The sequence below is a fragment of the Anguilla anguilla genome, chromosome 2 (genome assembly GCF_013347855.1).
Source record: "Anguilla anguilla isolate fAngAng1 chromosome 2, fAngAng1.pri, whole genome shotgun sequence".
NCBI lineage: Eukaryota > Metazoa > Chordata > Actinopteri > Anguilliformes > Anguillidae > Anguilla > Anguilla anguilla.
Window position 1 is genome coordinate 51,942,747 of NC_049202.1, and position 12,731 is coordinate 51,955,477.

Below are 12,731 nucleotides of genomic sequence, written 5' to 3' on the forward strand. Positions count from 1 at the left end.
TCTGTCTGTTTATATATATACTCTGGGAAAACAACTGAAGCCTCACACATTTCAGTTCCATGCAAGCATTTCTTATTTAATGCATTAATCTGAGGGCTGTGGCAAAGATTAACATGGTCTGTATTAGTACTATGCAGGGAAGCCAGCCAAGGAAGGCAGCAGTCAAGGCCTGGAGCTGCAGCGTTCACACATACCATCACTGCCAGGCCTACCGGATCAGCAGCCTTGTCAGCACTGGCGACTGACAGGTTTCTGTTTCATCCTGGGTTGCTGGCACCAGGGGCAGAGACTGGCGTGGGAGGGCAGCAGTGGCAGAGTGCGTCTGAGCCCTGCAGGTACAGTAACGAGCTCCACTCACCCAGGCGGCCCCTCACTGCCCCGCCCGCCTCTTACCCACAGGTCCGTGCCAAGCTAAGGAAATGACTTCCAGCTGAAGCACAGCCTGAATGAATCCACAGTGTCTCAAAATAACTGAAGGGAGGGGGCAGATGGTAACCAGGGGCACAGTAGGAAGTGTCCAATACCTGATTCATTTTAGCCCTCCATTCATGCAGCAATAAAATTATACAATTAGAATGGGTCATATGCCTACTTATGCTATTCAGATGACAAGAGTTCACAAAATCTTAAGACACCCATGGTCCCCACTCCCGTAAGTCTGTCCTGCAGAGCACAGGTTGTCAAAAACTTTCCCAACCCCGGGCCCATACGTGACAAATGAATTGTACACATATTTGAGGACTAAAAGTGCATGAACATGTGGCCTGACATACAGAGATGTAATACAACCAAATGTGCACTGACCACTGCGATTGGAGTGAAAGTCTATAGTCGAGGCATAATGTGCTTCACATAAAATCGAAGAGGACACATGCATCTTGCGATCCATATTTAGGGTTCTACTACAGCAGAGGGAAATAGTGACAAAAGCAATATTACCAGCTTCTGCAAAAATAAAACCACCTATTCAGTCTACTCTCATGAACCAAATGGCTATGAGAAAACCCAGGCCACATCCCTGCACATTGTAAGATGTAGGAATTCTAATGGAAGCAACATAAAAACCTTTTGCAGGCGCAGAAGTGGCAAATGAACCAGGTGAACTCTACAGATGGGAATCTCAATATGGCTCACATATAAAGCCTCTGGAAACCTAATGTTGCAATCTCATGGACATAAAATGCTTAACACTTACTAAATCCCATGCTTCCAGAGAATCACTGAAAGAAATCTTCAGATCAAACGTTTTTGAGCCATGATAAAATAAATAACCACTTCCATTTGCTGTTTGTTTTCTCATTGTGACATCAATCACTATAAGGTGTATCTTTATAAATCAAGGTATGAAAAGGCAAATCAAAGGTGGTGCACTTTAGTAAAATAATAAACATGTAAAAAATATACAGTTCAGATGAATGACTTTTAAAGCATAAGGTAAATGCCCAACAGCTAAATTCCATATTTAATCCAGAATTCAAAACAGTTCCAATCACATCACCATTTGGGAAATAAGTTTACCTGTAGGCTAAAATGCGCTCCAAAATCATCATCATGGGTAAGGATTTCGCCAAAAAATCTAATTTTGACTGCAGTGCATTTTCTCCCATTTTTATGTGAACTAAGTGCCGTTTAATTGGATTGAAAAAGTTAAATATGACAAAATATGTGTTAATAAGACTCCCTTGGCATAACAAGCATAGCTTTTTTATCGTTTCAAAATATATGCGGAACATAACACTGCAAATAATTTCCATGGGGTACAATTAAATTCTGGGGAGCAGAGTACAATTGCAAAGCTTACCTTGCCTATTTCCATTTTAGTTAATGGCATAAGGTTTTAGGTAAATTGGGCCCACACAAAATCAAGCCATAAAAAATTCATACATTTAATATAAACTCACGTGAGTGTAAAAGTATAAAGGTTTCATATTAAAATAAATAAATATTCACAATGTAATTAGAAGTCTTTCATCTTTCTGATAGGGTAGTGTTCATTACACAAAATGATTACACAGAAAGTGCCCCTCTGTGAATATCTAAAGTTGTCCTTGTGTGTGTTTGTGCGTGTTGGGCAACTACACTGAAAACACTGAGGTCATATTCCTACCTCTGTCACAGATGTGGTCATACTGTATACCACACAAACAGAACCAAACTGATTAGAGGCAAAGATGCGATCTCCAAAATTAATTTATTGATTAATCCTGATAAATAAATAGGGTGCTTGATTTAAAGTTTAAGTACCTGAAACACATGAACATACTAGACATGCCATTTCACTTTGGTTTTTTGCCTTCATTAAAAGATGTTTAAAAGTAAATGTTTATAAATACATTTATTGCTTAATTTCTTTGTATGCTGCATACACTGTAAGTAAATGGCATTTGTGTAGTGTCCTCTTGTTCACCTACAAATGTGGAAATAATGCTTCTTACTTGAAGAGGCCACAACAGTCAGGATGCAATTCCAGAGATAGTGGATGAAGAAGGGATTGGAGTTGCCATGTCTGTTAAATGTGCATAGATGAAATTGCGCTTACATTTTTTCATTCCGTAACCAAAGAGTCAGCAATGAGGAACAACAGGAAATACTGCCAAACCCTTCAAGAGTACATTTTCTCTTACCCTTTTTGATTTTGGGACAAGATAAATCTTGAACTGCAAAATGAGACAGAAATTAATTTGCTATTCTGGAGTTGATCTGAGGTTAAAAGTCCACCTGTATATTACTGAACATTCCAGCGACAGGTGGACACTAGGAAACAGCCTGTTATTTGGACAATTAAATCACAGAACTGCATCAACTGGGGATTTCCCTGCTGCAGTGTCACCATCAGGTGACCGGAACAAAAAAGCAGACACATTGCAATCGTGACTAAGGCAATTTGGCCTTAATCTTGTTCTACATCCAGGAATTATAGGAAATATTAAATTATTGTCGCCAACTAATGGTACACTCACTTCAATTAATTGACTAGATTTAGTAAGCACAAACCGGTCGGTCTTTAGGCAGTTCTTACGCTAGTGTGTGCGTTCTGGGGAGTGTCTCTGTTTGTCTCTCAGTGTGGTCATTTAGACATCTGCACACTGGATGGCCCATTTGGGATTTTACCCAGCGTGCTTCATGAACTGACCACATGATCTACAAAAACAGTGCCGCTCAAACATTCTTGTTGTCTTCATTATTCCAGCTGGTTCTATTGCCCGTCAACTTTGTCTGAAACAGAGATGGAAAAAATGGCCCAGTGAAGATGCAATTTACCGTGCATCGCAAGACAGTGATGAGAAAATCCTACAATTGCAATATCTTAAACATGATAACATGTTAAAGAAACATCTGTTCCAAAAAGCAATATGTTAAAAATTGATTTTAAAAAAAGAGAAACTGTAAGGAACACATACAGTAGATCTACCAGAGAAGGCCTGTGTACTAACATTTTATTTCCTCTTCTATCAATCAAATGATTTGTGTATAATCAAAAGGTTTGTCTACAATGTTACAATATTTTCATATATTGTTTCTTTTAAATGTCACAGTTGAGCTCTTCTCTTAGGCTGCTGTCATGAATTGGGTTCTCCTTTCACCTTCCCAACCAAAGCACTTAGAAGCACCGTCGATATCTTGGAAAAATGTAAGTAATGCAATCATTTGTAAGAGATGCTTCCTTTTTGATGGCATACCATGCAGGATTTTTAGCCTTGCTGTGGTCCAGTGTTTACAATCAAGGAATCTCCTCCTCCGTCTTCAACCCCAACAATATGTACAGATATGGAACACACACACGCATGCAGACATGCATACCTTTAGGGACAAACTTCAGCGAGCCGCTGAATATTCAGAAGCGAGACATGCCCTCCTTTGGCCCATCATTGAGGAATTCATGCCCTAGTCCACTTCCACACTTCCCACATAGGACCTGAAAAGACAACACTGTCACACCAGCATCACAGGCAAACTGACCCCCAGCAGCAGAAACTGCCAGCAGTTTCTCGATTTACCCTAATTTGTGGCATCTGTCTACTTTGAACAGTGTTACTTCATGGTTTTAACACCCTCAATTTGATAGGCTGGTGTAAGAGCCCTTCCCTTAAAAATGAAAGCAAGACAGATTTTTTAATCAGTCACCTTGAATGCTGCTGGTGTCTCCATGTGTTTGGTAACACTGTCCTCACGTACAGTCTCAGTGAAGGCAGGCCACGGGGATGAATGCTCAAACTTGGATCTGCTGGAAAACAGCTTATGTCCACAACTGGAACACACGTAAATACCTGCACAGAATCACAAGCATTGGAGGACTTTAAAAACTGAACTTAAAAACTTGTCTTCACAGAAAACAGAGCTAAAGGGGCGACATAGCTCAGGAGGTAAGACCGATTGTCTGGCAGTCGGAGGGTTGCCGGTTCAAACCCCGCCCTGGGCGTGTCGAAGTGTCCTTGAGCAAGACCCCTAACCCCTAATTGCTCTGGCGAATGAAAGGCATCAATTGTAAAGCGCTTTGGACCCAGGTAGTGTAGCACAGTGGGTAAGGAACTGGGCTTGTAACCGAAAGGTCGCAGGTTCGATTCCCGGGTAAGGACGCTGCCGTTGTACCCTTGAGCAAGGTACTTAACCTGCATTGCTTCAGTATATATCCAGCTGTATAAATGGATACTATGTAAAAAGTTGTGTAAGTCGCTCTGGATAAGAGCGTCTGCTACATGCCTGTAATGTAATGTAATGGATAAAAGCGCTATATAAATGCAGTCCATTTACCAAAGTCTAAAATGCTTCGGACAGAAAGGAAACCATGAATCTAAAAACACCGGAGTCCTGGCAGGAAACAGAACCGTTATCTCGCAATGTTTGTGTCCCGAGTGAAATTATGGGTTAATAGGTCTCATTTCATTACACACGTTAAATTAATATTTTTACCAATACACATTCAACAGCAATACTATAATATAAACAACAAAGCATTTTATTATTATTATTATTATGAAAACATGATGGGAGTATCGTATATATATAAAACTTTTAATCTGGCATCATTACCAGAAATGTATTGGTAAGAAAGCAAGCTTTGATGTTGCCTGCGTTCAGAATCGTGACTCCAGGACGGGCACCATTGTAATTCTGATGCGCTTATCTATTCAGGTAAATTAAGTTTTAATGCGGTATTGATCGCAGGTTTTACCGAATCCCCTCTCGCTCGACTTATGACTAAATATCGTGAATGAATCTGTAATTTTATGTTTTTTTCTCCAACTGCTCCCTTGTGCAATTGTCAGCCCATATTTCTCCACTTTGCTCCCAGTAAACCCGAGAGTGCGGCTCGTTGCTCCAGTTTGCCACAGATAAAATGAAGCTTTGTTTTTCGTCCGTTAACAATGGTCACCTTACCCACAATTCAGAGCCTATACTTCCCATATTGGTCCGTATAACATTTCTGGTTAGAATGACCGTAGAACTGCTGGAAGGGAGTTGACACCACGGTTTCAGCGAACCAAGGTTCGTTTGTGTGGTGCGCACCCGTGTACGGATGGAGGTTTGTACACCCGTCAAAAGAAACAAACTTCAAATGATAGATTGGTCCGCACCAAACGAGGTAGGTGTGAAAGTACCTTTAATGCAGTCGTAAATGTTGACACAAAACTCACTGAATCTTAGCCCACCCAGCTAGCTTGCCTTTCGTGGATTATGTAACTAGCTACGATGTGCGATGTGCAGCAAGCTACTTACCTGGTTTGAAGTGATCTTTAAAGACCTCGTCACGAAGAAAAGAACAAAAGGACATTCTGAGTATTTATTTAAATCAGTTGGTACCGGTTCGTTAGAAAACCGCTCGCAGTGTACAAGTCAACCTGACCTGACCCAACAAACAGCCTATCAAACAAACTGGGCGTGTTCGACAGGAGCCGGGTGGTCACGTGGTTCCATTCAATCCAATTCAAGCGTTCAATTCGATACTTCCGCATGTAGCACCACCGCAAGATGGCTGCCACCATAGACATATATACATAGACGCCGCAATGGCCTTTGGATCGTACGTCAACGTCGCCGCCATATTGGTCCAGGCAAGACTGGCCTGAAAACAAATAGAAGTAAACAGGGGAGCTGCGGTTTTTCTGGATAAAAAGCACTATAACGTTTACATTTCTCAACCGATTTCAATGAGTCGTTTTTATATTCAAGGGTTTATGATCTACGTCGAGTACAAAAAAAGTTTTATCTCCAGTTACTTGGATAGAATCTCGATAGTTAGGCTATAATCGCTGCTAGACGCTCAAGAGAGGAGTGTGTATCAACGTTAGGTTTACATAAACTGAATTACTTGCGTGGTGGAAAATAATTCATTGTCATAAGGAATTGCCACTGTTAATTTTAACCTGTCAAACTGGCTAGAAAGTAATAAATGCATTGCTAGCTAACTTGAGTAGGATTGTAAGCATCGAATAACCTTGATTGTAAGGCTTGCTTTGCTTGTTAGCTACCTACCAATGTGTATGTATGTCTATGGCTGCCACGGCCCAGAAAAAGGTATTTCTGATGAGTCTGCGATGTATTTCCTATGAATGTTGTAGAAACTCACTCCAGCACGAACTAGGTGCCAAAAGCTCACACCGTCCTAATCACTAGAAGCAGGAAATAACATTTTGTATTTTTCCTATATCAAAATTTTTTTTCTAGACTGAACAGAATAGAGAAAAACAAGACCAAATACTCCGATTGTGTTGACTAGGCGCACTTAAATCTGATTGGTTAAGAACAATGATGAAACTGATTATATTATGGACTGTCTGTTATGGACTTCTTTTTAAGATGAGTCTTGAATAAAGTTGAAATGAAAAATGAAATGAAAATGTAACAGTGTCCAGAGTTTAACAGCTTCATCACGCTAGCTTAGACTATATGTAGCGGCATTTATGTTGTAATCTTGTACATAATAATATGGTTTCATATCTCGTGTTGTTGGACTATGTAGCATGCGACGATGAGAAGTATTGTATCGATATCAGCCTATTTTCTACTTTTGAGAGTAGACTACAGCATCTAGGCTATAGGTTGCTGGCTAAATAGGTTATGCCTTTGTTCACACGTCCGCGGCCAAATCTGTTAATTTATATACAGGCCTAGGCTATCTTTCATTTTTAGCAACATTGTTTTGCAAAGAAAACTACTGCTGCATAATGTACTTCATGTTTCATTGTTCATTTTCACATCACATCTGATTGACAAAATGATAGGAATCTATATTTTATGACATTGAAGGGAATGCCTTTCAGGAAAAGTGCTGTATTGCTTTGGTGGCATGTAATACTTCATTCATACATTCTTTGTCTGGTGTGGAACAATACGAATATGAACAAAATTATGAGAAAGTCATTCAGCCAATATACAGTAGGTTTGCAATGTACCTTCTTCTATTCAGTGTGTCCAGTACAGGTCAAGCCTCGACTCAAATACCCTAAAGATCTCTGCCTCTAGCTACTACAGGACCTGGCAAGCGGTTCCTTGATGGCTCTCTGTTTAAAACAAAACAAAACAAAAACTACTACCTGATATGACTGTGGAATGAATATTTAACCAACCAACCAACCTTCCACCTTTAACCAACCTTCCACATGCCTCCTTGTTCTGCTGACAGCTCAAAACCCAAAATTGCTTTTCTATACATCCCTTTCATGAATGTAATCCCCCATCCACCCCCCCAACCCCACCCCACACATATGCAGATTTGCCATGCTTTTGCTTTTTAGCCATCATAAATACACATTTGATTTACATCTGTTTTTGTATTTCTGCTGGTGCACTGTGTAATGCTTCATGCCTTTCTTTGTTTTTGCAATGAATGTGGTGTGGTTGACAATGCCTCTATGTTTTCTAGATATATGGTATTAGAACCTCTAAACTCTCTGAAAATCTCAATGAAAACATGGCAACATACTTGCTAGTTCAACAGCCCCCTTCAGGTTTAAATGTAATAATTACAGTATTAAATATTAAAACTGATTGACTGAAATGTACTCATTTGTCATATGATATGTAAGAGAAATAATATTTGCCTGATAAATATTTATTTGAAATGTTTGCATTTAAATAAAGATGCAAGTTTAAATAAAGAAGGGAAACATCAAGGCCACTCAAGCATTTTTATTTGCAAAATCTTTGTTTTGTAAATATAAGATTTCTTTTATGTGAAATCAGGTACTTTTTGTTTTTTGCATGAATGAGACTAAACAGTGGGGTTCTGTTCATTGTCACTAAACATTAGTTTGCTTAGCAGGAACATTTATCCATTATTTAATATGAATAGTTGTGGTTTCACCACATACCCTTGTCATTCGTACTTGCAGTAATTTTTTAGTATTTCTGGGAGCTCCAGCCAGTCCAGAGCCATTCTGTGAACAATGTGTTTCTGAATAGTCTTCCGGCACAGTGTCTGTAAAGATGAGACTAAGAGAAAGAGGGATAGTGAAACAGAAGAGGAAAAAATAGAGTTGTTGATGTTACAATGTTAAACTGTTGATTGTGAAAGGCACCAGGGATGCTTTGATGACAAAATATAGTGGGAAAGTGTTTGATTTACAAATCAGTTTAATTACGTTCATTGATATGATTTGTTTTGTGCTCGGTATGTGAATCACCATCTTCCTATACTTACTGTTTATTTTCATGCTAAATCTTAACAGCAGGCAAACAACTGATAACGTTTAAGATAATATCCCTAATGTCATGTAAGTACATTTCTCTTAAATTTTAACTGAGATTTATAATATTTAAATAAACATATAGAGCAGTGGAACTTACAGCCATACTCCACCTGGACAATTCGGACACATTTGGTGGCGGCAAACACGTCAACCACAGCGTAGAGTGGCTGCTGGGTAGGAATTCCTTTGGCAGAGGCGCCCATGTCTTCACCGTTAATGATGATGTGCATGTCCGCTATGCCCTGTCCTCTAGGCACAAATAGAACTCCAACGCGGCTGCGACGGGCAGTAGGTGGCAGTGCATTCGTTTTGTACAGGTCATCCAGGATGTGACTGAAGCGTCCAGGCCGGCTGCGTCCTACCAATTTGTCCCTAGGGATGCATATGTTTTCAATAAGAAGGTGGGACTTGGTGAAAAATGTGCTAGGGTTGCTGTTAAGCATGCTATCCTCTGCCAAAACTCTGCCTCCTGCTTCTCCTCCAGCTTCCTCTTCCTCGACAACCTTGTTGTGGTTTCGGGTGATTGCAAAGACCCAGCTGTTACCCAGGTCCACTAGGTCGGGCAAGGAGTACTCAGGTACGACATCCAGTCTTCCAGGATCATGGGCAGTCAGTCCAATCCTTAGGTGGCCACACCAGCCCAATTCCTTGTCCTCAATCTCAATGAGGAAGATCTCCCCGGGGAGTAAGGGGTGTTTGCTGAAGCAGACTCCATTTGCAAAGCTTTCCACCCTTGTGGCCTGAGTTTCTGAGTTGTCCAGTCTGACATTTACCCCATGAACAGGGTGGAATTGCATGAAACGGTCCTCCACAACAGCCATCGGTCTGTACAGACAGTCATGACAGTGTACGCGTACTTACAGCCATACAGTATAGCAAGGCAGTAATCTGTTTTTTCCTTTTATCACGAAAGGACAGTGGTGAAGGACAGCAGCACTCTACACGAACCGGAACAAAATAACTTTTCTGTACAAACCTGAGAGATCCAGCAGCAAAATGAAGCAACAATATATAGTGTCTTTATCACTGATGTCACCGTCCACTAACAAGTTGTTTCAGCAAAAAAGCACAATCATGCAGAAAAGCGTATACCAGTAGCCCGGAGTCAACACTGGTCTGACTGTAGCCTTTAGAAATTTCTAGTGCCATGGATGTGACTATTTTAGAACAGCTGCATGTGTCACTGGACACTTTCAGCAGATGACATGTTAAGAAGGGAGGAGTTACAGCTTCCAAATAAGGTGCACAAAGCCCCTGGGACAAAGTGCCCCATATAGCTTTTAAAAAGGTCCCATAAAATATTGTGTTTTTTACAGTGCAAATTAAAAAAAATAATAATATATTGTATAATATTACTTTATATAGTAATATTGCTCAAGTGCATTCTAAGTATGTTGTAGTTATACATTCTAAGTATAATGTGCCAATTTTCAGGACATCACAGTAAATCTATCATAATATTGTAAGAAGCTTGACCTTTTCTTTCACTCTTCCAGAATTGTCTACCATGCTCACCCTTTGACTCATACAGTGATTACATTGTAATCCTTAAATAAGCAAATCTGGTTTTAAGGTCCAGTAATACTTTTGGTTTTCTTTTGTGCCTGAGAATCAGTTGATTGTTTAATGCCACTGATTGGCCGGAAACTCCACTCAACTGGTGCTCCAGGCCTAAATCAGTCCTGCATTAGAGGGGAAGAATGACTATCTGCAGTACTTCTGACTAGAGATTTCCAAGGAACTGGTTGTATTAAAGAAAAACACAGTTAAACATGAACTTGGTTATAATGAAACCATGAGCCAATAGGAATGCACGTACTGGTGGAAAATGCTAATTATATGACTTCAGTCACAGTATGACTTCAATCACAGGTTAAATCTATCTGTAATAATAATAACACTGCATTTCACAGAAAAAATGAACTGCAAAAATTCCACACACATAATTTTACAATCACCTGGAATAAACGCAGAACTAATTTTCTCTCAACTTCTGTGCCATGGAACTTACTTCTCAGACCAATAGATTGTTAAGGATGGGTAAATATAGTTCTTTTTTTCAACTGTAGGAAATCATTGATCTAGCTCGCAATAATCACAATGTAATTTAATGTGAATGGTGGAAAATATGTTTAGAATCTAGCTAACAAATCAGCAGCCACAGCAAACTCAGATTTTTGATTATCATAAATGTTGTTGTCACAGTTGCTTTTTCTTACCGCCAGAGGCCAGAAGTTCCCCAGCTCTAGTGTTATTCAATTTTTTCCTATTTGGTCACCAATTGTGGGTTTTGTGTCACTGTATTATTGGTTTAATCATTGTTTGCATTAGTGTTTTATTAGTTAATTCGCCTGTTTTTCAGCATATTTAAGTTCCTTGTTCCATGTGAATTGTTGCTTGGTCTTAGTTTGCAAGCTTTGAGTGTCTTTGTGCCTAGTTGTTTCCCTGTGTTTGCTGTTTTATTTCTTGTTCCTTACTCCTAGTTATCTGAGAAAAGCCTTTAGTCACTTTTCCACCGCATGGTATCGGCTCAACTCGACTCGTCTCAACTTTTTTGGTTTTCCATCGGGCAAAAGTTGTAGATAGTACCTGGTACCTGGTACTTTTTTTGGTATCACCTCCGTCGAGGTTCCAAGCGAGCTGAGGCGATACCGAATGGTGATGTGAAAAAATACTGCAGATCACTGATTGGTCAGGGCACGGCAGTTTCATGTTGTGTCGCTATGACGACCAGCTACATTGACGGAGGTACTATCTGCAGTGGAAAATGAAGTACCTGGTACCAAAAGCGAGTCGAGTCGAGTTTAGCTGGTACCATGCGGTGGAAGAGTGGCTTTTATTTCACTTACCTCAACCTCACAAGTGTGCCCTTGCATTTGGTTCCTTTCCCTGAGCACCACATGATAGGTGTATTTATTTATTTTTTTTACCTCACATAAGGGATTTCTTATTAACCAATTACCAAAAAAGATATTGCATCTGGAGGCCATCCTGCACTTACAGGAGCTGCTTGCCCTGCCTACCATATTCTCTGCTGTTTGGATGTCCCACTGCATCCCACAGATGGCCATCCTTTCAGTCACCTAACTGTGTCTGGATGTATGTGGTGATCTGAACAACTGACAGATATTTGTTCATGTGTGTCTGTGTGTCTTTGCAACGATTTGAGAATCAGTAAATTGCCAGGAACATTTTGTGAATAATAGGTTCAAAATGAATGCACACAAACACACATAGTGCTGTCCAAATATTCTGACCTGCTGCGTCCTTACAGTAGGTGGTGGTAGCGCACACATTGGTGCCATAGCTGCCATTAAATATAAACAAGATCTAACCAAGAAAGTCTACAGTACTTCGTAATAGTAGGTTTATTGGCATGTGGAAAAAGAGTATCAAAGCATGACACAATTTAATGTTGTATTTGAACAATAACAGGGGGATTGGAAAATTTGAAAGGTAATGTACTGTACAGTAAAAGACTGCAAGGTCGCTAAAATCAGCATCAGCAGGGGGTCCACTGATTGCCCTTTGCTTTCTGTGTATCAGAGGGATGAGAGTAAGTGATTAATAATGCAAAGTGCAGTCCTGCCAAAGCTCCATGATGCTTAGCCTCTCTTTCTTTCTGTGGTGTGATCGATTTGGGGGACGTTCAGTAGAAGTGTGCAATGGATAGTTGACCAAGTTGTTTATCTAATGCTGACTGTCCATTTCAAAACGTATGTTTCAACAGTGTTTTGTCATGCTCAAAGTCATACAAAAACAAGGAAACCCTTTATAGCTGCAGAAGACAATCATTCATCTAACTCAGCTCCTTCTGGTGATCCTGTAAAATTTATGAGTAAGGAATTACTGATTAACACATATTTCAAACCAACCAATATAGCTAAAAATAATTTTATAACAGTTGTATCAGTATACTTAATTAAAATTATACAATTGAATTCTTTATTCATTTGTAAAGGATGAAGGTTCCTATGCATTTTCAAGGAGGAAATTCTGAGTAAAGCGTACTGTCATGTGCACGAGATAATTGTGTGTGTG

General features: G+C 39.8%; 2 protein-coding genes across 2 annotated transcripts; both read right to left on the reverse strand.

Annotated features, from left to right (window-relative positions):
- Positions 1-2,172: 2,172 nt before the first annotated feature.
- msrb1b (methionine sulfoxide reductase B1b) lies at positions 2,173-5,887 on the reverse strand. The gene is made up of 4 exons (XM_035407268.1): positions 5,719-5,887; positions 4,126-4,268; positions 3,802-3,916; positions 2,173-3,216 (listed from the first exon to the last, which is right to left on the reverse strand). The coding sequence occupies exons 1-4, from the start codon at positions 5,771-5,773 to the stop codon at positions 3,197-3,199; spliced, it is 333 nt and encodes a 110-aa protein (XP_035263159.1). The 5' UTR covers positions 5,774-5,887; the 3' UTR covers positions 2,173-3,196.
- Positions 5,888-8,118: 2,231 nt separating this feature from the next.
- On the reverse strand, positions 8,119-9,840 carry neurl2 (neuralized E3 ubiquitin protein ligase 2). The gene is made up of 2 exons (XM_035407267.1): positions 8,788-9,840; positions 8,119-8,433 (listed from the first exon to the last, which is right to left on the reverse strand). Exons 1-2 carry the CDS (start codon positions 9,509-9,511, stop codon positions 8,318-8,320), a joined length of 840 nt encoding a protein of 279 aa, XP_035263158.1. The 5' UTR covers positions 9,512-9,840; the 3' UTR covers positions 8,119-8,317.
- Between the last annotated feature and the right edge of the window lie 2,891 nt (positions 9,841-12,731).